Source organism: Prosopis cineraria, unplaced genomic scaffold (assembly GCF_029017545.1).
Source record: "Prosopis cineraria cultivar Desert tree isolate PC_DT_omini unplaced genomic scaffold, ASM2901754v1 PC1, whole genome shotgun sequence".
NCBI classification, from domain to species: Eukaryota; Viridiplantae; Streptophyta; class Magnoliopsida; order Fabales; family Fabaceae; genus Prosopis; species Prosopis cineraria.
In genome coordinates this window covers 56,778,291-56,805,304 of record NW_026555332.1, presented here as the reverse complement: position 1 = coordinate 56,805,304, position 27,014 = coordinate 56,778,291, and the positions used below count along the sequence as shown (strand labels likewise).

Here is a 27,014-nt window from a genome sequence, read left to right as displayed (position 1 = left end):
GGTATAATTTATATTTAAAATAAATATTCATATTTTTATAAAAATATTTTTAAAATATTTATAAAATTATAGTAAGGATATGACAAAAACAATAAAATACCAGAAACCATGCAAAAAATATAAAATTATAAAAAATAAAAGAACTGTCTTTCGATGGGATGATTTTTTTAGCCTTCTAAGTCAACAAATTTTACATGGGAAGATGGGATAAGTGAATTTTTGTAAAGGACCAATCAATTTTTTAAAAATGATGAGGACAAATAAAATTTTTTAAGGGGGCTTATATTATTTTTTTGAGTCTTGTGTAACATTTTCCTGGCTTATTATGGTGGCAATGCTCCTGGGGATGACCCAGAAGAAAAAAAATCCTTCAAATCGCTTGGACCCATTATATAAAGGTTGCGTCTCTTGGTTGGGAATGGAATCGGATAGACATGCCATGTTCATGCCAATGCACAACGATTATCTCTGACCAACATTTCTCATTATTTCATTGGATTGATCTAGTTTGATTTATATATCATGTTCATCTCCATTCATATTTTTAGGAATATGACTGCGTCGAATTAGGAATAAAAAAATTACATCATTCTCTAAGCTGCATACGAAGCAGCCTGACTTACAACAGTACAAATGTAAGCTAATTAAATGTCCATTTTCAGTGGTCATCACCTAAGGGTTTGGTCTTGGTGCCATCGTTGGTTAAAAAAAAAAGGTGTCCAGATTTGTGGCCTCTCTTTTTTTGTAAAAAATTATAAAATTTTAATAAATTTACTTTATCATCAATTTAGATAATATAAATTTGATTTGGATGATCTAATTTAATATTGATTTTTAAAAAAATTTATAAATTGATTATCAAAATATAATCTGGACAGACTGGATTTTAAGTACATCTCAACAGTTAATTTAAAAAAATTAATATTAAATTAAACCATCTAAATTGAATCTGTATTATTTAGATTGATGATAAAATAAATTTATTATTTTTTTATTTTAATAAAAATAAAATAAAATAAAACAAAAAACTAAAAATTATGGACCACCTAGATTAAAAATATGGACAATCTAAATTGCTCATTAGATGATGAGCACCATAGTGCTCGTCACCATAATGAGCATGAAACTAATCACCATCACCTAATTAGCAAATTGAGATAGTCTAGATTTGCAAGTTTTATTTTATCTTTATTAAAATAAAAAATATAAATTTTAATAAATCTATCATATCATCAATTTGAATAATGCAAGTTTAATCAAGATGGTCAAATTTAATATTTAATATCTTTATATAGTCTAGATTTAAAATTTTTAAATTGAAATTTTTTCCTAATTTTTTTAAAGTGCCAATTTGAAGATTATTTTTATTTTTATTTTTAATATTATTTTTACTAAAATGAAAATTATAAAAATTTAGTATTAAATCATACTGTCTAGAATATATATAGAAAGTCAATTTATAAAAATTATAAAAAAATAACATTAAATAATCTCATTCAAATTAAATTTACATTGTGGAAATTGATGATAAGATAAATGTATTAAAAATTTATAATTTTTATAAAAAAAATAAAAATAAAATCTCTAAATCTGACCGCTCAGATGCTGGTTAAGCGAGGAGCACCACCCTTGATAGGCACCGGGACCGAATAATTAAAATTTAAAAGGGTGGTATTTCAGTGAACATTCGAACTTGAACCTTCCTTATTGGGCATCGTGCAGTTTCTTAAATTAACACTCGTGACCCAATTATCAACTAACTTATAGTGATTTTGTAAGATGTTTTTATCGGAGTTGGCTTCCCTTCATTTTTTTTTTCTTTTCATTTTCTCTCCACTTTTCATATCAACTATTGAATCTATTTTTCAATGATTTAAATTTGATGTTTTATAAAATTATTATTATATTTATTTTTTTAAAATTTTATATTTTAATAATTATTTTATGAAATATCAAATCTAAACTATTGAAAAATATATTCAATGATTGATATAGAAAGTGAAAAGGAAATGGAGAGGGAAGAAAATGGAGAGAAGTCAAATCCTTGCCAATAAAAGTGTATTGTATTATTATTCATTTTAATTATGAAGAAACATCTGCAATAATGGACCGCAAGGTTTCGTTTATGTTACGGGAATCTTGCTTTTGCTTATATAATTTATTCTCTTGTAACCAACAAACAGGAAATTACGTCGTTTTGGAAGCTACATATTGCGGGTTGGTTAGGAATAAACAGAAATATGTTGCCTTAATATGAAGCTCACGGGTTCCAAAAATGATTAGGATGGCATAAACTAGTAATACATGATTGCATCTGCAAATTGAATACGATATACAGTGCGTAATCCATATATACGTGTATAAATTATAACTGCTGCAGTCAATGGTTTTTACTGAAATAATTAATAAGGGTCTAAACTACATACATGTAATGAAATTCAGTTTTCGGAACAAATTCAGTTCAGTTACTTTTGAGTAAATTACACAGCACGACTTCAAGTTAACGAAGAGTTTTTTTTTTTAATACCAATTTTTGGTTTCTGTTAAACATTTTTCACAGATTAACATTTTTTCCATCATTAAGCAGGTTTTTTTCCCCCTATTTTTCTCACATCGTTCTCTCAGAATTTTTCTCCATTTAAATTTCTGTAAGAAATTGTGTAATTAATTTTTTAAAAGAGATTTTTTTGAGAGAAATTATGAAAGAAATTCTCTCTGTTTTTTTTTTTGAAAAAATTATTGTTTATTTTTGTAGTGATGAGAATTTTCTAATTTTTAATCAGGAATTGTTCGCTGTATCTATAATATTCAACACATCGTTGCCTGCTAGCACTTATACCTATGTAGCAATGCGAATCCCCGCCATCGGATTTGTCTTTTATTCCTGCCGTCGCGTTGAAGACTCCGACCATGAGTGACAGCAAGTGTCGCTAATATCAGAAATAAAGATCGGACATGTAACGTAAAACTTAAAAGTCCTATTTAAATAAAAATTTAAATTTTAAAAATAATTTTTTTAAAATAGTCGAGTTTAAAGACTTGATCCTGATAAGCCTTATAAAAAAAGGCTTGAATTCGAGTAACTCTTCAAACTCTATTATTATTATTATTATTATTTTGATAAAACACGTGTTTAAAATCAATGATCTGCTCACCTGATCCTACACACATTATATTATTATTAATTATAATTTATTTTAAAATTAATTTAATATAATTCAATAAATATCAGTGTATAATATAAAATTCCTAATATTTTTTATTTTTCTATAATTATTATGTTTGTGTATTTATAAAAAATGAATTATTTTTAAACCAAAATTTAAATTTTATTACTAGACTCCTAGACATGTGTTGTTTAATTTTTAAAAAATTATGAGAATTTTATTTTTTAATTTCAAAATATTTTAATTAATTTATAATGTTTAATTTTATTTTTATTATTTTTTATTTTTTTTTGAAAAAGGGCTTGCGGGCCCGACCCTGAGTCTTTCACATAAAGGTCGGGCTTGAGAAATAGAGTTTAAAATAGAGAACCAGGCTTTAGAGTTAAGACTTATAAAGGCTGAACTCATAAGAGCCAGGTCCTTAAAGGCCGAGTCCGTCTGTATTCCTAACTCTAACTGTTAGTAGAATTTAAATAAAAGCAGGTTTTACAGCTAAACTAAAGGTATCATTACAGTTCACTTCTTCTTCCTGTGAGTATCCTTGAACAAGAAGTCTAACCTTCAGTTTAGCTATCTGTCCATCAGCATTTTTCTTTTCCTTAAATAGCCATTTGCATCCTACAGGCCGACACCCTTCAGGTAGGGGAACAAGAGTCAAAGTATTAAAACGTTTTAATGCATCAAACTCATCGTGAACAGTAGTTTTCCGCTTTGAATCAGCAAGTGCTCCTGATATGGTCTGAATGGATAAATCTTATTGTGATAATCATGATCTGATTTACAACCTCAGCATTTAGATCAGTCCCTTAACACTAGACTTAACCTCTTGTATTAACAGTAAACTAGTCCTGTTTGAAGTAATTCTACCAACTATAACAGAAACTGGGCTTGTACATTTGGGCCAGATACGTGAGGTATTGGGCTTCATAAGCTCTAACAACACCGTCTCTCTCTCTCCAACTGTACATTACCTGAAGCACTCCACACATTATACTTCTTGGCACGATTTAGGCATCATTTTATTCCGTTGACATTAATTGATTAATTAATTAATACACACCTCTTTTCCACGAGCTGTTTAAAAAATAAAATCACTCACCCAAACCTGTCATCTCATTAGCACGTTGTTTTCCCTCGAGCTGAAAGAGTTGTGAATTGCGCGTTTGCTTTCTTACGTCCGTATCTATTTGATTATAAAAAAAAAAAAAATGGATCTAATTGTTGGAGGCCCATATTGTCTCCCATCCTACGATAATTTCTGAGCCCAATTTCAGTTGACGGCCCATTCTGTTGCTCAGGACTCAGGAGGTAGAAAACGCGCGCGTCCTTTATATTTAAACAAATTGCTATTGGCGGAAAAATCACAGCCACCGCTGGCCTTCTCAGATAGCAACATACGGCTAAAGAGGCAAAGCATTTCTTCCAAAGCGCCAAAAAGTTTATATCAGATCAACCGGAACAAGTAATCGGTAAAACGTAAAACTAGTTTTGTTCGTTTCTTCATGGATTTCACAATTATAATGCAAATCTATCAGCATTTATTATTTTATGATCCTTTTCTTTTCCGCGATATTATTTTCTCATCAATTATGCATGGAATTATACAGTTTGCCTTCGTTTCTTTGATTTCATCAATATGCTGTTTTAGGATTGCGTTCTCATTGAAATCATGTTAGCTCTAAGACTTTCTCCTTCGTAGTCATCGCCAGGATGCTTTGCGATTTAACGTGGATTCTGCTAGTCGTGGAAGCTATGTACTCAATTCTTTTTCATTACCGCTCTGTTCCGAAATCTCATGGATTCTGTGTTTAGATGATTAAAAAAAAAAAAAAGGCCATCTGGAATTGACAAAAACAAAAATAAGGGAAGGATAACCTCTTTCGCTTCCTTCGATGAATTTATGGCAATTAAATACATACAGTAAAGATACTTCGCTTGGAATGAAAACCTGTTGATGTTGCCAGAGTTCCGCCGTGGTTAATTTCACTTGACCTTTGCATACGGATGTATGACAATTCTTTTATGTTTTCATTTCTATTTTGAAAGAATTTTGAGTTGATTTCTGATTAGTATATTTAAAAGGAGATCCACGTTATAGTTCCGCTTTTTGTGTAACCAATCTGCAGCATTAACTAACATCAACAGAAATGGAAAGCCCTGGGAGTGAAGCTGCAAGAAAACGCATGAGACCAGATGTATTTTATTCCGTCTCTTTCTTCCTTATCGTGCTTTTTTTTTTTCTCTTGTTTCTTGTACCATATTTCGTGTTGTTGATTGTTTTACAATAATTAGATGGAAGAGGAGGAAGATGAAGCAGGAGCACATATTGAAGAAAAAGATGAATCTGAGATGCATGTTGCCGGATCCGAAGAGATGGAGCTTAATATCTCCAATATTCTGGAGAAGATTGAAAATTTCACGCAGAGGGTAGCTATAGTGATTATACACTGAGTGTAGATTCATATTTTCCTCTGCATACTAATCATTGACACAATTTACCTTTGGGACATTGCTTATGTTACAAGACTAGATATAAATGACTTTCTATGCGTGTTGTTTGACCAGCTAAATGACTCTGTGGGTTCTTGTAGGTGTCAGAGCTACTGGAATCTGGGAAAACAATGTTTAAAGAACTCAGCAATGAATTTGAAGAGAGGCTGATCATGTGAGCTATGAAGTTGTAGTTAATCTTCCCCGCCAACCCCTCCCACAAAAAGGGGAAAAAAAAATCCTTTAACTGCCTCATCTGCAGGATTCACAAGGAGCAAATAGAGAAATGGCAGGAAGAGATCAAAGAATTGCGGACACTTGATGCATCAAACGAGGAAACCAATATTGTTCTGCATAATGCTCGATATTTACTTCACCATAGTCACATTGATTAGTGAAGGTAATTTTCCTTATTTAAATCCATGGACGTCAATTATGCTTGGTAAATTGTCTCGCTTTTTATACATTTCAGTTGGTTGAATTCAGCTTCCCTTGATCAAATTATTGCAGATTATTTCAGCATTCCCAAAACCTATCATTATTGGAAGTTTGTTATTGAGATGTTATACGTCGTTTTTCTAATTAATAAGCATGGATCTTTTTGCTCTGTTGTCTAATTAAAATCTAAGGAACGAATCTCATCATTGTCAGTGGATTGACTAAATAGTTCTAAGGTTTAGAATGTTTCGTTCATGAGTTGAACATGTAAGTAGTTCCCTTTTGCTAGTAAAAGAAATCTATGGGCGGCCGAATGACTAAAATTTCTAACACTTTGACCTGAAAACCTAATCAGTTATAGTGTTGCTTTGATTGGGTGTCAGACAAGGAGAAAACGTTTTATGGTTACCACTGGAATAAACAACTAGATATATACATTAGGTAGCCACTCAGATGCTTCTCACTCTTATAAATCTTCATGGATTTCTGTTCATTAATTAAATTATTTTGCTGCGAATGCCCAGAATACTCCTTTTTCCATCTTAAGACTAAAATGCCAAAAATAGATGCTTGCTTTGTTCTGTTGTTCATAGTCAGTCACGCCTAGGCTTTCTAGTTGAAGTCCTAGAACGTGACTTTTTCAGTTGATATTATACCATTCTCTCCTACAGTTGCATATGGTGCACACCAAATCATTATCAGCGGCAAGCAAGAACCAGATCATGCTACTTTAATGATGTCATTTTCTTGAATCATTTTCGTTTATTAGATGTTTTGCCCGAATAACTCATTTCCGAACTGTGAATCATCAGTGTGATTAAGGACATTGTATCATATTGTTGCCGTGGTTTTCATATTAGACTTAAGCTTATCCTTTGCTAATAATTCTCAGTACAAGTATGTTCAAGAATCAAGAGACTATTGAATTTGATGGTCCATGTTCAACTGTTCAAGTACCCAAGCATGCCTTAACAATGCTTGGCTGCGTTATCATTAACTTTGGAGTGATGGCCAAAAGGGTGGTGTAACAAATTCAAACCATTTTGGAATTATGTATGTTATGTGTATAACATTTCAAATACGCGCCATGCTTGGATTGCCCTATCATGACTTTGATAAGAAATCTATATAGAAGTGAACAACAAAAGCAAAAAGTTAAAATTGCAATATGTTATGGGTTGGCTTTGTTGCTGCTCTCGTGCAAAAATTCGATTTTGCATTCAGCCTTGCTGAGTTGGGTTAAAAATTGCAGAAGTTCTAAAGTAGATGCCAATAACGGAAAGTTATGATCAGTTTAAATGGTGACGTTAGTTGCTAAAATATGTGACCGTGGAAATTGCACTGGCAGTGGTTAACTATTCAAGGCAGAAAACATGTGCTACAACGGAAACGGGGTTACTTCAGAGCAAGCACGGGGGTGTTAGCGAGGCTTTGTAGTGCAAGCGTTATCAGATATTTTGTCAACGCGAAGACTTTACATTGGATTTATGAGGAGGAAAGATCCAAGAAACTTTAAGAAAAAAGTTGAGGTATTTGAATAAAAAAAAATTATTGCAAACTCAAATTATAATATACCTCATGCAACTCAATTTTTTTCACTCCCTCTCCCTCCTTATCAATTCCTATTTTTCACACCCTCTACTTTTTCATCACCGACTACTATTTCTCATTCCACACCACTCATCTTAATTTTTTTCTTCTTTCCTCTCTCATTTTTTTACTCACTACCACTTAATGTTCTAAGGTCCCGTTTGTTATATAATGGAATGATTTTTGATGGAATAAGAATGAGAATGGAAATGAAATTAAAAAGTATGTTTGGTGTGCTGGCAGAATGATGATATAATTTTTATTTTATATCTGTAATTATATTATTAAAATACTAAAATATTCTTGTCAAGACTCTACTGTCCTCATGCATGAAATCATCCAGATTCCAGAAACCAAAAGCAATTTTTTTAAGCCAATCACAGCCTAACGAATCAAATACAACATATCCAAAGATTAAAAAAAACAAAAATTCCTCTCCAACACCACCTTATCACAATCTCAATGAACCCAAAAACTCGATGACGGTGAGGGAGGTTCACAAAGATCGATGACGAAAATGAGCAATGGAGGACATGAGAGATGGGAGCAGAGAGCGCATCCGGCGCTGGTGAGAAAACGGTGATAAAAAGACAGGGGGCGAACGGCGGAGGGTGAGAGAGATAGATTAGGGATTTGGACAGAATTGGAATTTGACAAATCACAAGGAGAATTTGGTCATCCAAGAACTCATTCCCATGAAATGGATCCCATTCCCGTTGTTTAGTGATACCTCAAACGAGGTAATGGATCATTCCAAATCTAACCTTAAGTAAAAAATACAAATTAAATAAATAATATATTATTTTTTCTATCTTGTTCTCTCTTATTTTTTAAGAGTAGTTTAAAAATTTTAATTTAAAACAAAACAATCCCATCAATTAGTAATTTATAAAGTAGACAAAATTATGCTTCTAATAGGTGACTAATATGGAGGAGTACGGTATAAGATAATGAGCCTTTCTTACTCTCATTCTCATTTCATTATCTCTTATTCCATAGTACTAAACATGACCTAAATGACTAGCCAAGTACCTATTTACAAAAAGAAGTATTTGGACTCTAAGTACAAATTTATAGCTAATAATTGACTTTGAATAATAACCATTAATCTTGGCTGGGAGACTACTCTTAAGAGCTTTAGACAATGTAACTGAAATGGATATACAATAAGAGTCCAGGATACATGGAGGAACACGGCAGATTAGTAGTAGAGAAGCAAGACGCCAGCTGAGTAGTCTTTTATTGCGATTTTTTGGATGGTGCAACCTGTCGCCAGGGAGCTGTTGGAATTAGAGGTTTAGGTCAGTATTAAAACTAAAATTTTCATCTTGTAAAATACTACAACTTTAGTTGTGAATAATGAAAATTACTCTTTCCATTCCAACCCATAAAACAATTTTTGAGGAATTTATTGTTTCAAAATATAAAACAATTTTAAAAAAATAACATTTTATTAATTATATTTTTTTAATATTACCCTTTAAATAAAGACATGATTAAAATAATATTAAAACAAAATAATTAAGTGTATAAGAGTATTTTTAAAAATTTATAATTTTATTATGAGAAAGTAAACTTATAAAGTGTCATTATTGTGTTTTGTTGATGCGAGTAATCTTGTCTCATCTTGTAATTTGAAAAGAATGGAGTACAATAAAAAAAAAAAAACCAGAGGAGTCGTGCGGCTGAACTGTAAAACTAAACCCCCACTTTTATTAAAAGCAATTGAGGGAGAGGGTAAAAATAATAATGATAATAATAATAATGTTCACTTCTTTTTTTTGGGGTGATATTTACCAACACTTCCAATTTAAGTTGGATTGAGATTATATTTCGGCATCATACATACACCAGTTTTAGATCGCTGTTGCGGACGTGGAGAACAAATCCCTTAGAATCACCAACAACCTTGGTTTTGGCTTTACTTGAGGATTATTTGGTTAGTTACCGAGTCGCGGTCCACTTAGTGACTGGGACATCTCGTATGCATCAAATGCAATCCTGGGATCTTTCATTAGTTCGACTAGCTTAGTGTGCCCTTGTTTAATTTATGTCGTCGGTTAGGCAGCTACATATCTTACATATGGCACAAAGTTAAATCAATCATAAAAAGGGAAATGACAGAGGACAGTATCTATCGAGAAGAAAAATTCGGTTAATTTATGACACATTGAATGCCCAATAAGTATCAGGAGTGAAATTTCTGGAAGGGGATTCACGGACTGTTTAAATGTTCTAATTACCTATACATGTGTGTGCAAACGATTATGAGCTTATTCCCCCATTGATTTTTGCAGAGGACTTAATTTGATCTAATTTTTTATTTCAGGTTCAGTTAATTCTGATTGTGATCCTATATATATATATATATAATCAGTTATGCTTGAACTCCATAATTGGGTTTGATTTATATATGCCATTCTAATCTAACATGCTTGCCTTTTTCTTCATTCTTATAGACTTTAGATCATTCCTATGTATACCTGAAAATAACTTTAAGAAATACTCCCTCAGATTCTATTTATAAGTCATTTCTACTAATCTTATCAATACCAATACAATAAAGGTACAAAGAATAAATTTTTGTAAAATTACAGACATAATTATAAAAAAGTAAATAAACTATATAATATATTTTTTTTATTTTTCTCTCTCACATTTTTTAAAAGGTAGTTTAAGCATTTTATTTAAGATAAATCATCACTATCAATTTAATGATTTATAAAATAAATCATTTCATTTTTTTAAAATGTGACATATAAAGTGGACCGGAGAGAATATGCAAAAAGAGCCGCTCTACAATGTAGCTAGGTACGTGTGTGAAAGAGTACTTGGGCAGAGGCGGCATGGCATCAGCCATGTGCCATAAGGATGGTAGTTCCACAAGACATGGCACAATACAAGGCATATCTACTAGCAAGCCATCATTAATTTCAGCTAATTCAGACATTTTTAACTTTTAAGGCTGACTACTTCATCCTCTTCTCTCCTTGTTGCTCATATGGCCCTTTCTTCATTATTAAGTCGCGGCTATTGCATATCCTAAGGTACTTGCATGTTACTTCTGAGTTCTGACCCTCCAAGTCGCGTCTATGCGTTGCATCTATAAAATGCAGTTTCTTGTGCTGTTCTATTGCGTGTACTAATTGACTTTCCGTATTCATACGGACTACCATTTGGAATATGGGTTGGAGTATTATATTCTTCTCTCAACTAACATATTCTCTCTCCAATAAAAAAATGTAAAGCACTATTTAAATGTTTAGATATTTAAAAATATAAAAAAATTTAGTATTTCAACATATAATTAATGTACTTTAAAAAAAATATTCATAATAAATAAATTACTTTATATTTATTTTAAAATGAAACATCTTATTAAATAGGAGTAAATATAAAAAATGATATTAATTTAAAAATAACTAACTATTTCATTATATGTGTGGTCTGATTAAAAATACCTTATATTTTTTATTTTTTAAATAAAAAGAGTATATTTTATCACTATTTTTTTATTCTGTAGTTCACTGCATGTTGCTATATGCTGCGCCAATTGTTTTATGATTGTACCCATTACGTACCACGGAATCACGGATTCTATTACCGACAAATGCATAACTTGACTTTTGGAAGCGAGTGAGTTGCTACATATGAAACCCTTGTAACTGACTTTACGGTGTATTTACTATGTTCATGTATAATCTGGTTAATGTTTCCTAGTTTTGTTCTGTAGGATATGGATTTTTTTGGGTAATGTTAAAACAACAACCACTAAGTGGGTCAAAAATGTTAAGAATATCCCGAGCAAGCAAAGCATGAGATTCTTTGAACCATTCAAATTGGGGGAAAGTAGCATCTATGTGTAATCAGCTAGTTACAAGATGCCTTAAATTGATATCAATCATTCAATCTAGCATCGCTGTGTAATTTGAATGAGTTGAGGGTCATTGACAACTGGTTATTTCTATAATGCATGACTCTCCCATTCTTTTTTTATTTTAATATGGCAGAGGAACTTCTGGGTCAACGCATATGCCATTTCCCCTTCCCTTTTCTTTTCTTCTTCCTCTGTAACCTCCCTAACTGTAGCTATAAATAGCCCTTAGGACTATGCTATCCTCAGCCACAACTCGATCAGCTTCTTCTTGGTCAAACCTAGATATTGAGAGAGAGAGAGGATGGAAAAGCTAGTGTTGTTGAGTGTTGTAATATCGTTGGTGGGGATATCCACCACGCAAGTAAGAACAGCGTGCGGAGCCGGCTGGCTGGGAGCACATGCAACATTCTACGGTGGAAGCGATGCGTCGGGCACAATGGGTAATTGCACGTGAATTCATGAATTCATTCTCTCTTCATTACTAGTTGCTGTTGCATTACTAATAGTGTATGGAATTATGGATCGCAGGAGGTGCATGTGGTTATGGGAATCTATACACGGATGGTTATGGGACCAAAACGGCAGCATTGAGCACCGTTCTGTTCAACGACGGGAAGGCATGCGGTGGATGCTATCAGATAGTGTGCGACGCAACACAAGCGCCACAGTGGTGCCTCAGAGGGACTCACATCACAATCACAGCCACAAATTTCTGCCCTCCGAACTATGCTCTTCCCAACGACAATGGTGGTTGGTGCAATCCTCCCAGACCTCATTTCGACATGTCCCAGCCTGCTTTTGAGACCATAGCCAAGTACAGAGCCGGGATTGTTCCCATTTTCTACAGACGGTACGTCCCTTTCGCTTCTCTCTCTCTCTCTCTCTCTCTCTCTCTCTATATATATATATATATATATATATTTTGATTACTCCTTGAGTCTGTTTTTTCTTCTTTGCAATTACTTGGTCCAAGGGAATTATCAGTAACAAGCCAAAACCTTTCAACTCTTATCTATTTTATTGTACAATTATTTATTGCATTTGAAGAGAGAATAGATCTATGATACAAAATATATATCTTTGGTATAACATTGATAGTAACAAGAATATTACATTTCAATAAAAAGGATGAAGAATTGATAAAAATATCCTTATAAATAATAACAAGAAGAGGCCACAGTCACGGGGAGTTTGCCTTGAAAAATGTCAGAGTTAGTTTATACGGCAAGGATAGGGTGGAATGTGCATCACAGCAGTCCAGCACGGGTTCAGTAATGCTTTAAAAAAAAAAAAATCAATTCACTAATTTAGGACGATGAGTGCCATTTTTTAATTACCGAACAAGGTGTAAATCATGTACTTCATTTCCCTTTCTATTTGTCCATGAGAGTTAGACGAAGCACAAAATTGAAAGAGTAAGAATTGACATGTATTTTTAAAGCGTGTTTACGAATGAGGGTTGATGTTTTCTAGGATTTTATATGAGAGCTTTAAAACGTGCAAGGTGATGGATACTGAATAGAGGTGAAAACTATTGTGCAGGGTTGGGTGCAAGAGAAGCGGAGGCATCAGGTTTACCATAAATGGGAGAGACTATTTCGAGCTTGTGCTAATAAGCAACATGGGAGGTGCTGGAGAAATCTCACGAGTTTGGATCAAAGGGTCCAGGATGACTAACTGGGAAACCATGTCCAGGAATTGGGGTGCTAACTGGCAGAGCCTAAGCTATCTCAACGGTCAGAGCTTGTCTTTCAGAGTCCAACTCAGCAACGGCAGGTATCGTACGGCTTATAACGTGGCACCCTCCAACTGGAGATTTGGCCAGTCCTTCGTCAGCAACGTCCAGTTCTGAAGGGGAGAATTTAAATTATTACTATTGGATCTTGTTCTTCCCCTTCACCTCCGCACGTCTCCCTTGTTTCTCGTCAGTTCTTGCTTTGTCCGTAAAAACAATGTACGCTTCCAATTCCCAGTGGTTGTGGCACAGCAACACTAGCACTTTGCAGCGATGCCCACCACCTTGGATATATATCAATATATTTGCCATGCAAGTCTAACGAGTGTGATGGATTTACGGCTTGTAAATGTCTGCATACGCATGTTGTATTAACTTCTCATATTCAGAGACACCGGTAAAGGGTTTAAAATTATAAGGAAGCAGAACATTCTGTTTTTCTTTTTTTGGGGGGTTGGGGGGGGGTGTGGAAGAGAAAGATAGTGGCGCGAGATTGAAGCCAGGAATATGGTCCTTTCATGAGGGAAATTCAACTTTTCCAAACTCGAATGCAATTCACTGAGATTGCCCAATACTTGTCAAAATAAAAGGATAAAGATATAAACTAACAACGTGACCACTGACCAACTTTTTTTTGGGACCAAAATGAAATAACCATTTAGCACCGTCACCACCTACCATTTTTCGCCAAAATCGTCTATGTAGCATATATATCTTACATACAGAATGTGATCAACGACCAGCCGTCAGACATATTATTGCCTCACAGCATACGCCACCTGGAAACAGCCACATCATGCAGTCCGTGGATGAAAAAAGAATGGAGAGCTAGGGAGTTGATACGTTGGCAGCAATACAATATTAAATAGTGTTGAATAACCAGGAAGTCAGGAAGTGACGCAAAGCACAGATGTCATGTTATTCAACACCGGTTGGAGTGAACTGCTAACTTTATTGGGACCTTGTTCCAGGCAATATGCCACACTATTTCACATGGATGTCATCTCCGCATTACCCGGTGGCGTTCTCGCTTCCGGAATCGCTCTAGCATGAATTCATCAGTTGCAGCTTGCCTCTGCCCTGCTGTGTCAGCACTTGCATTGTTTTGCTTGGATCCAGCACCATCATCCTGTGAGCTTCTATCTTTGTACAGCTCCGGATGTTCTGCAAGTTATTCATTTGTTGTCAGTAGCTAAAATAATTTAAGAAGTGAGAGAGTAAAAGCAAAACAAATATATTTGCAGTAAAATCATGGTTCACAGTGCAACCTAATAACAAACAAACACATTTCGTACAAAATTACTTGATGAAAGAGTGTAACCTCTTCTAAGTTTCTCAGCATAATCCCTGCCCCGCTGGAAATAATCAGCACTGTAACTCGAAGGAATGCTGAACTCTGATTTTGCCCGACCCATGAGCCTCTTTTCCTGTATAAGCTTTTTGGCGGCCTCTGTTTCTTCAATGTTTCTTAACTTGTATCTGCAAACATAAAATGAAACAATGAGACCTGCCGCTGGCAGCACATGAGAGACAAGCAATAATAGGGATATAAAAACAAAACCCCCAAAAAGATGATGAGAAAACTAATTTCAGACAAAAGCATACCCTACATCTTTAATATCCGAACGTTACTCCTCAACAACAAAATTATATTAAACCTACATATCCAATTATCACCCACATGGATCACTCTTCAAGCTAGTGTTTGAATTGAAAGGAAATTGTCCAGCAATTGCCACAGTATACACTTCCTTAACAAATAATCCAAATTACACAATATTCCATTGGGTCTGGATAAATCATACTCGATTGGAAGCTGCACCTCAGCAATACCAGTAGTCCACTGAGTAGAACTTTCTTCTGAGTTTCGCCTTTTCACCTGACAGAACATGTTATCATAAAAGAAAATTAAAGAACCTCCTGGAAGGAAATGCATATCAATTATGAAAAGTATAAGATGGAACCAGAATATCATATAATGACTAGGAGACAAGTCATTCATGTAAAGTTTAACCTAGAACAGTCAGTAGTAAGAACAATAAAATGGAATGACGGTGACATGTTATTAGAAAAGCCAACCACTCACTTTCAGATGCTCAGGGATTTTATATAGTTCATCTTCAGCACGTTTCAATTCACTCTCAACTTGATCTGGTTTGTCAATTTTCCTGCCCCTCTTCTTTGCCAATTCTTGTTCGACATAATTGACCCTATTCAAGAAGTAACATGATGAGTTCACCAATTATCAATAACAATTGACAAGTTCGGGGCATACAAAAGAATATTTATAACTACAAACAAAAAGAGAAAAGGGAAAAAGACAAAAAAGAAATCCCTAAATCATTGGAAGGAATTAGAAACTCATAGGGGAAAACTACTTAACCAACCAAAAAAAGAAACCCATAATATACCAAACAAAACAAACAAAATAACAGACTGAACATGAGGCTAGATGAGACCATAAGAAGGAGGGAACAAGATATAAAAGCCGTGCAAACCTAAAAAACTAGGCAGAACTTCATCACTAAGGGAACAAGATCATCAAAATTCAAACTGATGTAGGGTCTATCCACTGTAAGCGTGGACAGTATATGGATGAGATGAGGGGAGAAATATTTATATAAACGTTCATACATATTGGGGTCTTCAACCATGACAGCAGTCTCTTGAGCAAAAGTGTCCTGAAGAACAAGCTCGTCCTTATCGCCACCGTCTCCGTCGTTCTTGTCGGCGGCTTTCACAGCTAAACCGGCGCCGGTTCCACTCTGCATTGGTAAACTAGGGTTCGCAGGAATCCCAGATTTCCTTTCCCTCTGCTTCTGGAGCAGTTTGATCTCTTCCAATGCCATTCTATATAGTCATTGTCATTTATCTCAGGATAATTGAATCAATATATGGAATCTTAATAGAAATTTGAAATTAAAAATCCTGATACCAAATTTATAGTTCTTCATAACTTATAGAAAGAAGAATCGAATAGAACAAACTGCAGAACCTTCTTTCTCGTTCATCATCGGATTCTTCTCTTTTAGGTTGCTCTCCTTCTTTATCCTCCGTCTCTTCGATTGAAGCACTTCTCTTTCTATAGTTCTTCTTTCGCTGTTGCTTGTATTTCGCCTCTTCCATCCTTCGGGCTCCGGGTCTAAGCAGCTAACTCAATCAATCAGCATGCGTGGCGGCCCTCGACACAGTTTGAAAGATGTCGTCTCCCACACGCTTTTTTTTTTTTTTTGGGTAGAAAGAAAACTTGAGGACGAACCGAATTCACTTCACGCGAGTCGATTACACATTCACGCTTTTGGGACAGTTCTTTTTTCTTTTGGCCTAAAAATAAACATTTACGCATATAAAAAAAAGTATAATTTTAAAGAAAATAAACATTTACACAATTGCAAATTACAATTCAACAGATCTGATTCGCAATAGAAAAAATAATAATTATTATCTTTCCACGCATCATAAACCAAAAAAAAAAAGTCTCGTTCTCGTTACTTACGAAAGATATTCAAATCACTTTTCCTTGATGGATATTAACTTTTTCTCCGCCAGCCAGTCATAACCTGAGTTAAACACGAGCAAGATTTTAAAATATTATTATTGTCATGTTAAATGATCCAAAGATTCGGTATATTAATCATCAATATAGGAGTAATAATGGAAAAAATCCCATCATATACTATTACTCATTGACTTATAATCAAAGAGACAGTCATTTATTTTCGGATTTGATGTGTAGGATGTCCCCATCTTATCATACCGACTGACTTGATTATAATTAGCGGCACGATCTAACGAGACCAGAACGGATTTTGATCTCCCGGAAGTTTGGTTCCTATTCCTTTCTCGCATACTGTTGTCCGGTGTTCACCTTCACGTGAAAAAAGAAAAGAGGGCAAGAGAGAAATAATCCAAGAGCTGGAGGGCTAGAGTGTGCAAACAAAAGACGAAAGATTTGCACTTTTCAAGCGCTATATGATTATTACAAGGCACGTACACTCCACGCAGTTTAATTGGTAAAAGTGTCCTTATAAACTATTACAATTATTGGATACTGAACAAATATCATGTCGTTTGGCAAGACGCAACATCACAACCAAAACCCTTCAAGAATTAATAGCGTAAAGAGAAAAGGGAAAATTTTACAAGACCATGCCCCGTTGTAATTAATCAAGTCTTCTTGGGAGCAAGCTTGGATTTGATTTTGTCGACCTCTTTAGTACCAATCTGGAAGGTTTGAGCGAGGACATTATCAGGCACACCCGGTGTGGCGGTGAAGAGAGCCGCAGCGACGGACAAGGTACCAGGTAGCTGGCTATTGAAAGCAGAAATTACTGAAGCAGGCTTATCTCCGTTGTTCTTCTGGAAGTGAAGCAGACCCTTGGGGAAGACGAAGACCTCGCCTTGCTTGATGTTCTTGGAAATGAACTTGTTGGACGTGGTCACAAATCCCACCCCCAATTCTCCCTCCAAGACGAACACCATCTCCGTGGCTCGAGGGTGTGTGTGAGGTGGGTTAAGCCCCCCAGGCCTGTAGTCTATTCTGGAGAAAGACACGCCCAAAGTGTTAAGCCCTGGGATTTTCTCCACATTCGCTCCAGTCACCAACGAACCCACCGTGTTGTTTATCACACCGGGCTTCGCTATCCCGGCGAAGAAGAAATCATCTGCCGTCACGTTTGCCTCGTTCTTGCACGCGAATCCATTCACCTTCACTCCTGATCATGCACACATTACACATTCATACGCACAGTGAAATTAAAGTACCATAATATAAGTCAAGGCCGGCGAGGCAGGGAGATTAATTAGTGCGTACCGGAAGAGGGAAGAGCGACGCAAAGGTCTTGAAGCGTGTCGGGATCAGAAGCCAAGGTGAAGGAGAGGGAATTGATGAAGATGAAGATGAAGAGGAGAGCAAAGATACATGCTGGCGACATGGTTGAGTTGAAACGATGATGGGAATGATGAATGGTAAAGAGAAGAGAGGAAAGTAGTGTTGATGGTGGGGAAAAGTTGGGGGTTTTGTTCTATATAGGCACAGAGGGAGAGAGGGGGGGGGGTTTGTTTGGAAAGGGGAGGGAGATGTGGAGAGTAATGTGACGCTAAAGCAGAAGCAAAGTCCTCGAGGCTTTAATTTAAAGCAATGCAGGGAAGGAATCGCTGGCATTCTTTTTAAGCATCATTATTTGCTGGTTAAGGTGAATAATACTTCATGGGACTCCTACGTGTTGCTTTGTTAGTTGGAAGGGGCACGCGGTCGTTGATTCGATGAGAATCCAGTGCAGGTGTGGGAGTTTGGTAAGTGATGTAAGGTGATAAGCTGACAAGTTTTATCCAATCATAGGGTGTTTCATAAATTTTATTTGTCAATTAATGGAATTATTGGAATTGCACAGGGATATGATTTTTGCTATAATCTAGATCTTTAGAGAATTAATATTTTCACAATATTGTGTTGAGGCCATCAACTTGATTACTAAAATTAATATGAGCCAACGTTCCTTCAAAGATTTATCAAGCATGCAACGAGCTGCTCCAACAACATTAATCTGGCGTCTTTAAATTTTAAGTATAGAAGGGTCTACTTTTGTACCTACAATCTTGCCAAATAAGCATATGATATTGAAGGTATTTTTATCCGTTTGATCAGCCTCAAATTTGTTATAAAGATGTGGGGGATGTTGAAAAGAATCCATGTATGTCTACGCACGTAAATTAAAGTGTTTGGCTCCTTTAATGGAATATTATATCATGTCTTATTAAAAATAAATAAATTTTCTATCATTTCTTTCTGGTTGGCACGTAGCGTCGGTGAAGGACAAAAAACAGAGAAGAAAAAGAGCGGTTAAAAAGAAAAGACAGGCTAATGAAAACCAAATGCCAGCGACAGACTTTCGAGAAAGAACTGGAACTTAAGAAGGCGATGCGACACCTCTACCGCCGCTTCAGTTTCACTGTGGCTTTCGAACTTCACCATTTTCCCCGCGACGGGATGAGTTCCTTCTTCATTATTTTATATATTTCGATTTTTATTTTTTTAAGCATCTTTCAAAGTTAAGCCCTCGCCCGACGCATGGAATACACATCTTTTATTACAGAAAAATAATGACAAGAAATTATTTCAATTCCCGAATGACCAGCGCGGATAAAATTAATTTCATTGAGCTAAAAGCAATACTAAATTCTGCACCCAAACTTCAATTCCTGAATGACTTGAATCACTACAGCGAACTATGCTCTGTACGTAATAATCGATGGCTAATGATGATTTCTGAAATCATGTTACTCCTTCCTCAAAATTGTTATAATTATCAAGGGAACGTGCAAATATGAAGGCACCTAGCCAAAATTTAAATATAAAGCATATAAAGGGGGAAAAAGAAAAGAATCATCCAGATGATCTCCAAATCCTTCCCTCCAGAGAAACCACCATAACAGAAACGTCGTCATGATATTTACGTCGATCTCCGTGAGGAATGTCAAGCAATTCATAAAAATCCATTCCTACAAGGGCAACAGAAAATTAAATCAAAAATCCCATCCATAATAATCATATGAAAAAATGAAAATAAAAGAAAAAAGTCTGTCCAGTGCTAAAATTTTAAGCTAAAATATATGTTTAATCCTTTAGTTTTAAATAAATTTTCATTTTAATTCTTTAATTTTATAAAGTGTTTTTCAGTCCTTTAATCCTAACACCTTTAGTTTCATCACAAAAACAATTTCAGTTGAATTTTTAAATATTGACAAAACATTTTCAAATATTGACATACCTAATTTAATTTTTTTAAAAATAATAAAAATTAACACAAAAAATAATAATTTAAAACTAATAGTTAAAGCATTGAAAATATATTTCATAAAATTAAAAAATCAAATTGAAACTTCATATAAAGAATGAAGTTAGAGATCCAAAAATATACTTTGGCCTAAGATTTTATTTTCATGATTTCTAACAGATGGTGACAGTGATCATCTCTTCTCAGAAGCATTTGAAGGATTTCCACACCTCAAAGAAAACAACTCTCTGACAGACTGGGTAAATATCTACACACCAAAACTTTCACATGCCGATACCACTATCATCTGACGCTATCTACAAGGCGGTTTTCTTCTCAAGGAGATATGATCATCAATACTAGAGGGCCAACAGATTAAATATAAATTAACTCTGTTGAAAGAGATGCTTGTATTTGAAGAAAAACATAAAAAAGGCAGCCAGGAAGGGGACGTGCACAACCAAAGATCTCTTTGAAAAAAAAAAAACCGCAGGAGTCACACCAGCTTGGATCATTTGCAGTTGCTACGCAGCTGCTTATAGCGCATTCATCATGGCATAGTGACACAAAATGATTCTGATAGCATACTTAACTCCTTTACTGCTACCACCAATGCTTCCACAACACTAGATAGACTGCTCAGCTGAACAGATCACTCAGATCTATTTATGTATCTATCTTTGTGTGTGTGTGTGTGTGTGTGTGTGTGTGTCAGAAACTGAAAGTCTAATGTCAAACTTAAATGTAAATAGGAGGTTTTTAGTTTAATTTGCAGGTGATTTACAGACAACGGTCTGCAGAGAAGCTAGACTCACCACAACACAGCCTTAATCCTACTAATTTGCCCATTTCTTCTCCAGTCTAAAATAACATATATTCCACTTCAAAATTATCCACAACCATACTGGTACTAGAGGAGCACAAAAGGGAGAGGTAACTGACCATTCTTTTTAGCAGCACGGAAGAGAAGCTCTGCAATCAGGTATTGTGCAGGATCACCTTCAGGCACATTTTCCATGAACCAGGTAATGTGGGCAACTACCTCTTCATTGCTGAAGTATTGGTAAAGTCCGTCAGACGAGAGTACCAAGAACCGATCACTAGAAGAAAGTCGGTGATGCAGAATAGAAGGAGTGCAACTTAGGTAAGGAGCAGTGCCCACATAATCAACTCGGAACCTCTCCAGTAGAACTTCATTAAAAGATGCCTAAACCATACTAATGAAATCAGCAAGGGGATGAAACCAATCAGAATAGCCCATAAAACAACATACTTAGCTTCCATGGTTCTGGTTTCTAATTTTTATTTATCAATGGCTGGTTATGTTTGTCAAAAAGAAAAAAAAAGAAAAAGAAAAGAAAAAAGAAACTTTGAAAAAAGCAAGAAGGTTATATATCCCTTACATCTATTTTTGGGGACCACAATCATTGGTCCCTATAATTTTATTGAGTTTTGCTTTTAGTCTCTATATGATTCCTATAATTTAACATTATTAAGGACCTAAAAAACAAATGTCACCCAATCTTACTGAAACTATAAAAATTGAAAACACTGAACAAAACCTATATTGACTAAAAGCAAAACTCGATGAAACTATAAAGACCAACGATTGTGTTTTTCTCTTATTTTTCATAAATTCAGAAGTGGAAATCCGCATAATTTTTTCATAAGTGAAGGGGGTTGAATATGTGAATGAGTTAAGAGAGTGGCTGGACTGCCAACAAAAGAAAGCCGTCACCTACCAAGATTCATTCTTGCGAAAGAACCACGCTATCAAGAGGACATGGAGGAAAACCAAAGGAAGCTATAATTGCCAATTTATCCTTTCGAGCTTTCAAAAATCCTGTTTAAATTTTTCTTTGTATGAAATAGTTGGGACACATATGCAGAGAGAGACTTTTAGAAACGTATAAGAAGTTTTCTCCTCATACGGCTTGAGAAAATTCGAAATTATGTCTACATATAGAATTATGATGTCAAATAGATTCATAAAATCATCAAATCATTTAGACTCTGATTTAAATTAAATACTTTTTTTCTTATTCTTTCCTAAAAAAAATATCACTCGTATTCGCAACCTCATAACTCAAGTTAAATAACTCTCAAATAATTCAAAGGAAAGCAAAACTTTTAATTAAGTATTTTATTTCATTCATTGAGCGGTCTCTACATAATGAAAAAAGATGTATTTTAAGTCTGAAATTCTATTATAGACGCTCAGATTAGTCAACACTTACCATTATCCTTACTCTTTTCATATCTAAAAATGAAATAGTACCAATAATGGAAGCAAACTAAGTCCCTACCTAAAAACTACAGACAAAAGGACAGCAGCAAACTAAATTTCAGATTAGCTCAAAGTCAGTAGATCAACTGACCCTCTTCAGGAATCCAGCACCAAATGCTCTGGTGACTTTTAATTGTCCTTTCACTCTATCATTAAAAATGGATTGATTATCATCAGGGTGTTCTGCCCTTATTCTGAAAATTTCCTGCAGAGGTCAGGTAGAATTAGAAAATATTTTATAAATATCTCACATGTTACAATGTAACAAAAACATAATCAAATTTTCTTTTTAACATAAAAGCCACAGGTTCAAAATACATTTAATAAAATTTTATCTGAATTTTGTATAAGGCTCCATTGCATGTAAGAGAAATTCTTGTTTAAAATGGTCAACAAATCTTGTGCAATACCAAATACTGAAACTAGACCTAAAAATTATGGAACCATATACAATTTCAAAATTTGTTGAAAACCTGTTGAGAATCCCAGCGTTTGAGAACAACTACCACTTTGGCCAAAAAAAAAAAAAAAACAGAGAGAGAACAACTACCACAGCACGTAAATGGAATCAACGTAGAAATGTACCAAAGCAACAGTGAAATGACATAATATTGTTGACTTTACTCATTATTGGCACCTATGCACCTTATAGTGCAAGATAACATGAGGAAAAAAAAATATCAGAACGAACATAAGAATTGTCATATCTAATGTGTTGAATCTATATATTATCATACATCAACAGAGAGAATATACTACCAGGCATGAAGGTATGAAGGCATGTCAACAGTACACATTATTAATATTTCATGTCACTTAGTTTATGAAAACACAAAACTAGAATATTCAACCATAACTCATGCTATCCCTTTTAAAAATGGATATAAATAGAAATCACAAATTATTTACATATTAATCAATCCTTGGAAAAAGAAAAAAAAAGAAGGCAAAACACACCTCTTCAACACTTGTGCTGTGGTCAGTGGAAAGCTGAACAGCTCTCATTTTTAATCTGCAAATCGCTATCTCCCTATTTTTGTTCATCTTGTGAACATGACTGTTTTGATTGTGAATTGGGGACTCCTCTGAGATTCTATCCAGCTCCATCCGTACTAATGACTCCCTAGATCGATTTCTATGCCTCACATCATCCTTAACAAAACTTGAATTAGGATGACGATCATTCGGCCTTTCTTGAGCCAAAATTACACGACTATCTCCGAGGTTCATCACATAAACATCTTGATCTTTCATCAGCATCACTAAAACACATGATCCCATTAAAGCAAGCTCTGGATTTTTTTCTAGATTATTCTCCACCATTTCTATGTATGCCTCTTCAGTTCTGTCAAGAGCTCGAGCCATTGCTCTTAAAACTGCATCATGATCAACTACTCCAGATTTGCATTTTCTAATGGGTCCCGAGACTTCTAATATTTTCTCATCAACACCAGTTTCCTCCCTATGCCAATCATAACTCCAAGGAAAAAGCTTCTTACGCAGAGATTTCTGCTTCCTGTACATTTTTTTAATTTTGGTACCAAGAAATGACTTTCTGGTATTCTGTCTTTGTTCCACAACAGTAAATGCAGTTACAGGCTCTTGATTAACTGATTCAGACTCAATCCCTCCATTTTCTCCTGATGTGGTGGGAGCTTCATCCAGATGTCTAGAACTACCTTCTTTGGCATTAGCCGAACGAGACCTCATCCACCCTGCCTGCGTTGATTCCATAGGAACATAAGAAACCTTGCCTTGTTCTGAGACTGACAAGGAATCACGTTCATTCCAAGATTCCATCTGAAGTAGCTCATAAAGCCGCAAACTTTTTCTACTTTGACCGCTTAACTGTCCAAGAGGAACAGAAGGAAGAACAGCATCTGAGTTACTGGGACTTCCAGAATTAGGTAATTGCTTTTCAATATTTACCTCAAATGCAACATTTTCCTCAACTATCTCAGTGCAAGATGTTTGCCCTTCGTCATTTTCTGGACCAGAAGAAGCTTCCAAACAACACAAAGTATCTTGATTTGAACTAGTATGATTAACTGACAGTTCCTCCCGGCTGTACTCGGCAGCAACTGCAGCATTTCCAGTTTTAGGGACTTCAGGTTGAAGCGCATCTACAGAATTAACTTCATAATCCCAAAGCAACCCCTCCAGTTCTTTGTCTACAAATTTATAAAGATGGTTCATCAAAAAATCAGGAGCATCTGGTCCACTAAAACCATCATATATCCCTATAAACAACCACCCTTGTTCTTCAGAAAGTACTACATGGACCCTATCTTCACCGGCCTTGCCATGAGCCCACTGTAAATTGTGTGAATGCTTATACTCCCCTTCAGATGGCCCAACTTCAACACAGTTTCTTGAGACTTCTTGTCGAAACTTTGCATCTTTGGAATGCCAAGCCAATTGGGTCACCGGGTGAAAGAACAGCCGCTGCATCCAGCTGCTGCTGCTAGAATGCTTGGAGAAGGTCCGAGAAAAAGTGTTTTTCATCGGTCCACTCACACTTCTCATGAGCTGTTGGAGACGTGGCCTATGACCGCCTCGTGCAAGCGGTGCAGAAAAGTTGGATTTGTCAGTAGAATCAAGAGGACCTGACATGACCCCCTTCTCTATTGGTCCAGACATGAAACCACCACCACCCCTATCCAATGGACCTGAAGCAAAACCTCTCTCAAGAGGTCCAGACATGAAACCATTTGAAGTTCCAGAACCGCGGGGAACAGGTTGCAAAGGTATTGCAGCAAATGAAGAGGTTCCTTCAAATGATGCAGCTGGCTCTAGGATATCACTAGCAAATAATGCACTCTGGTTACCCGTTCTTGCGGTTGAGACATTGGCACTGACTGAAGCCCCTGAAATCGTTTTGAATGTGGTTTCTGGGAAGCACTTGGCTGGCTTGTGTATGCCAGAGGGATCTTCTATACCGTCATGCCTAAACGATCCACTGAATGTTTCAGAATCAAGGGTACTCGAATCAACAGTAAACCTCTCAGAGTTTGATGGCGTAATGGCAGGAGATTCAAAAATAGATGGCCTCACATAACAGAAAGAATGGCCTAATCCTTCGTCCAATGGCTCTAGGAACTCCAAATCAACTCCATTTTTGCCGTTAAATGGCACTAAACAGCCAACAACACGTGAAGTGCCGTTACCCATTATTGCATATGCCCCTGATTCTGATATGCTGAAAAATGGTTTCTGTAACTGAGCACCATCAACAAATATAGATATAAACAAGGAAGCCAGCCCTGCCAAAACCTCATCAATACCTCAACCAACCCATGATTGCTCAAGTGACCATGCATCATCGTCATATTCCCCGGCTGGAAGCGGTGCAACCCATATAGTGTTTCCAGATAAACTAAATAAAAGAAGCCACCACGCTCTGCGCAGTGGTTGTGATTTGTGAATCACAGTGAAATAATGCCCCGAATTAATATTTTTCCCGCTATAAATGCACAAAGCAAAAACTACAATTTGTAAAAACGTTATGATCTGACCTCGTGGGTACTGATTAACACACAGATAAAGCGGTGGATCGAGCGCTCCCACAAACAGATCTAAAAGAGCCAAAGACAGTGAATGGAGCACATCAAAGACAAAGACAGAAACCCATTTTAGGATTTACGTTTTCTTCTTCGCGGAATCTGACCTATAAACATAGGCAGCCAAACCCCAAACGATTCGGCCCATAACGAAGAATCACTCAGGCATGGCCAGCGGTTTCGAAATCCACAAAGCACTGAGTGATGAGCGGGGATAAGAGAGGAGACCAAGAAAAAATTTCTATGACAAATTGGGAAGAGGGGCGAAATGGACTAGTGATGAGTGTGTGTTTGACTAATGAAGAGAACAAATAAATAAGACAAGAGAAGAAAAACGAAAAATGTGGGGTTTTGGTTGCCAATATAAAAAACTAGAGATTTGGTCAGACGATGAAGAATCAAAGTTTAGTTCATCAAGGAGAGTCTCTTTCTCGGGGTTTTCAAATGGCCTGGGAGGGTAAAAACTTTATAATTAAAAAAAAATCATGTTGAAAAGTAGAGACTGAGACTGTTGTGTGTGTGTGAGAGAGAGAGAGAGAGAGAGAGAGAGAGAGAGAGATCGCTCCTTTTTCCTTCTTTATTTACAACTTTACATGATTTTTCCAGCGAATGATTGGAGCTGTGTTGGTTCTGTTGAAGTCAATAAATTAGAACTACCCCATCTTCATTCCCATCGACGAAATTGAATCGGGAGGCTGTGTGGATCGCCCCCACATGAAAATATTTTTAACCAATTTTTAATCAATTTTAAACAGTAAAAAAAATCAAAAAATTTTATAAATCAACTTTTTAGTTTTTTCACATAATACTTCCCGATTTGTTGCCCTCGAATCAATAAAGGAATCAAAGGCTGTACAAATGTGAAAATATGATCATAATATCATTTTCTTCTGCGTCTAATTTTCCCAAGCGGCGATGATAGTAAGCTCGAACAAAATATATATATATATATACACACACACACACACACACATATATCCGAGGTAATACTCTTTTCACTCTGACCATGTCTTCAGCAATGTTGAATCATGGATATAGTGGAAGTATAAATTTCATAATAAATTATATTTTGTATAAGTAATAATTAATAAATA

At 35.5% G+C, this 27,014-nt stretch overlaps 5 protein-coding genes across 9 annotated transcripts; 2 read left to right on the top strand and 3 right to left on the bottom strand.

Moving 5' to 3' along the window:
* The first annotated feature begins 4,521 nt into the window (after positions 1 to 4,521).
* Positions 4,522 to 7,048, top strand: LOC129315908 (uncharacterized). Of its 3 annotated transcripts, XM_054960080.1 has the most exons (7): positions 4,548 to 4,636; positions 4,816 to 5,173; positions 5,294 to 5,362; positions 5,460 to 5,594; positions 5,759 to 5,832; positions 5,920 to 6,057; positions 6,767 to 7,048. In XM_054960080.1, exons 3-6 carry the CDS (start codon positions 5,315 to 5,317, stop codon positions 6,050 to 6,052), a joined length of 390 nt encoding a protein of 129 aa, XP_054816055.1. In that variant the 5' UTR covers positions 4,548 to 4,636; positions 4,816 to 5,173; positions 5,294 to 5,314; the 3' UTR covers positions 6,053 to 6,057; positions 6,767 to 7,048. The 3 variants fall into 3 exon arrangements, with proteins under 3 accessions (XP_054816038.1, XP_054816046.1, XP_054816055.1); XM_054960063.1 differs by lacking the exon at positions 4,816 to 5,173 and having other exon boundaries at positions 4,522 to 4,636; XM_054960071.1 differs by lacking the exon at positions 4,816 to 5,173 and having other exon boundaries at positions 4,522 to 4,643.
* A 4,752-nt stretch (positions 7,049 to 11,800) lies between these two features.
* Positions 11,801 to 13,647, top strand: LOC129315891 (putative expansin-A17). The gene is made up of 3 exons (XM_054960043.1): positions 11,801 to 12,002; positions 12,091 to 12,412; positions 13,105 to 13,647. The coding sequence occupies exons 1-3, from the start codon at positions 11,864 to 11,866 to the stop codon at positions 13,412 to 13,414; spliced, it is 771 nt and encodes a 256-aa protein (XP_054816018.1). The 5' UTR covers positions 11,801 to 11,863; the 3' UTR covers positions 13,415 to 13,647.
* Positions 13,648 to 13,790: 143 nt separating this feature from the next.
* On the bottom strand, positions 13,791 to 16,570 carry LOC129315884 (protein COP1 SUPPRESSOR 2). Of its 2 annotated transcripts, none has more exons than XM_054960019.1 (6): positions 16,293 to 16,570; positions 15,932 to 16,147; positions 15,384 to 15,507; positions 15,103 to 15,176; positions 14,619 to 14,776; positions 13,791 to 14,461 (listed from the first exon to the last, which is right to left on the bottom strand). In XM_054960019.1, exons 1-6 carry the CDS (start codon positions 16,421 to 16,423, stop codon positions 14,298 to 14,300), a joined length of 867 nt encoding a protein of 288 aa, XP_054815994.1. In that variant the 5' UTR covers positions 16,424 to 16,570; the 3' UTR covers positions 13,791 to 14,297. The 2 variants fall into 2 exon arrangements, with proteins under 2 accessions (XP_054815994.1, XP_054816004.1); XM_054960029.1 differs by having other exon boundaries at positions 16,233 to 16,372.
* Positions 16,571 to 17,228: 658 nt separating this feature from the next.
* On the bottom strand, positions 17,229 to 18,340 carry LOC129315897 (germin-like protein subfamily 2 member 4). Its single transcript, XM_054960053.1, has 2 exons — positions 18,111 to 18,340; positions 17,229 to 18,012 (listed from the first exon to the last, which is right to left on the bottom strand). Exons 1-2 carry the CDS (start codon positions 18,229 to 18,231, stop codon positions 17,465 to 17,467), a joined length of 669 nt encoding a protein of 222 aa, XP_054816028.1. The 5' UTR covers positions 18,232 to 18,340; the 3' UTR covers positions 17,229 to 17,464.
* Positions 18,341 to 19,464: 1,124 nt separating this feature from the next.
* Positions 19,465 to 26,362, bottom strand: LOC129315875 (protein phosphatase 2C 32). 2 transcript variants are annotated; one of them, XM_054960006.1, is made up of 5 exons: positions 25,876 to 26,357; positions 23,318 to 25,760; positions 22,452 to 22,565; positions 21,016 to 21,280; positions 19,465 to 19,798 (listed from the first exon to the last, which is right to left on the bottom strand). In XM_054960006.1, exons 2-5 carry the CDS (start codon positions 25,529 to 25,531, stop codon positions 19,683 to 19,685), a joined length of 2,709 nt encoding a protein of 902 aa, XP_054815981.1. In that variant the 5' UTR covers positions 25,532 to 25,760; positions 25,876 to 26,357; the 3' UTR covers positions 19,465 to 19,682. The 2 variants fall into 2 exon arrangements, 1 of the variants encoding a protein (XP_054815981.1); XR_008594628.1 differs by lacking the exon at positions 19,465 to 19,798 and having other exon boundaries at positions 21,145 to 21,280; positions 22,380 to 22,565; positions 23,318 to 26,362.
* Positions 26,363 to 27,014: the final 652 nt, after the last annotated feature.

Excerpts from the sequence above, each read along its gene's own strand:
- LOC129315908 (XM_054960063.1), top strand. The coding sequence starts at position 5,315 with ATGGAAAGCCCTGGGAGTGAAGCTGCAAGAAAACGCATGAGACCAGAT. Across the intron at positions 5,595-5,758 it reads TTGAAAATTTCACGCAGAGG|GTGTCAGAGCTACTGGAATC; the intron begins GTAGCTATAGTG and ends GGGTTCTTGTAG. Across the intron at positions 5,833-5,919 it reads TTTGAAGAGAGGCTGATCAT|GATTCACAAGGAGCAAATAG; the intron begins GTGAGCTATGAA and ends CCTCATCTGCAG.
- LOC129315891 (XM_054960043.1), top strand. The coding sequence starts at position 11,864 with ATGGAAAAGCTAGTGTTGTTGAGTGTTGTAATATCGTTGGTGGGGATA. Across the intron at positions 12,003-12,090 it reads CGATGCGTCGGGCACAATGG|GAGGTGCATGTGGTTATGGG; the intron begins GTAATTGCACGT and ends TATGGATCGCAG. Across the intron at positions 12,413-13,104 it reads GTTCCCATTTTCTACAGACG|GGTTGGGTGCAAGAGAAGCG; the intron begins GTACGTCCCTTT and ends ACTATTGTGCAG.
- LOC129315884 (XM_054960019.1), bottom strand. The coding sequence starts at position 16,423 with ATGGAAGAGGCGAAATACAAGCAACAGCGAAAGAAGAACTATAGAAAG. Across the intron at positions 15,508-15,931 it reads ATGGTTGAAGACCCCAATAT|GGTCAATTATGTCGAACAAG; the intron begins GTATGAACGTTT and ends CTTCTTGAATAG. Across the intron at positions 15,177-15,383 it reads AAATCCCTGAGCATCTGAAA|GTGAAAAGGCGAAACTCAGA; the intron begins GTGAGTGGTTGG and ends ATGTTCTGTCAG.
- LOC129315897 (XM_054960053.1), bottom strand. The coding sequence starts at position 18,231 with ATGTCGCCAGCATGTATCTTTGCTCTCCTCTTCATCTTCATCTTCATC. Across the intron at positions 18,013-18,110 it reads CGTCGCTCTTCCCTCTTCCG|GAGTGAAGGTGAATGGATTC; the intron begins GTACGCACTAAT and ends GTGCATGATCAG.
- LOC129315875 (XM_054960006.1), bottom strand. The coding sequence starts at position 25,531 with ATGGGTAACGGCACTTCACGTGTTGTTGGCTGTTTAGTGCCATTTAAC. Across the intron at positions 22,566-23,317 it reads ACAGCACAAGTGTTGAAGAG|GAAATTTTCAGAATAAGGGC; the intron begins GTGTGTTTTGCC and ends TGACCTCTGCAG. Across the intron at positions 19,799-21,015 it reads CCGTGCTGCTAAAAAGAATG|GAATGGATTTTTATGAATTG; the intron begins GTCAGTTACCTC and ends TTGCCCTTGTAG.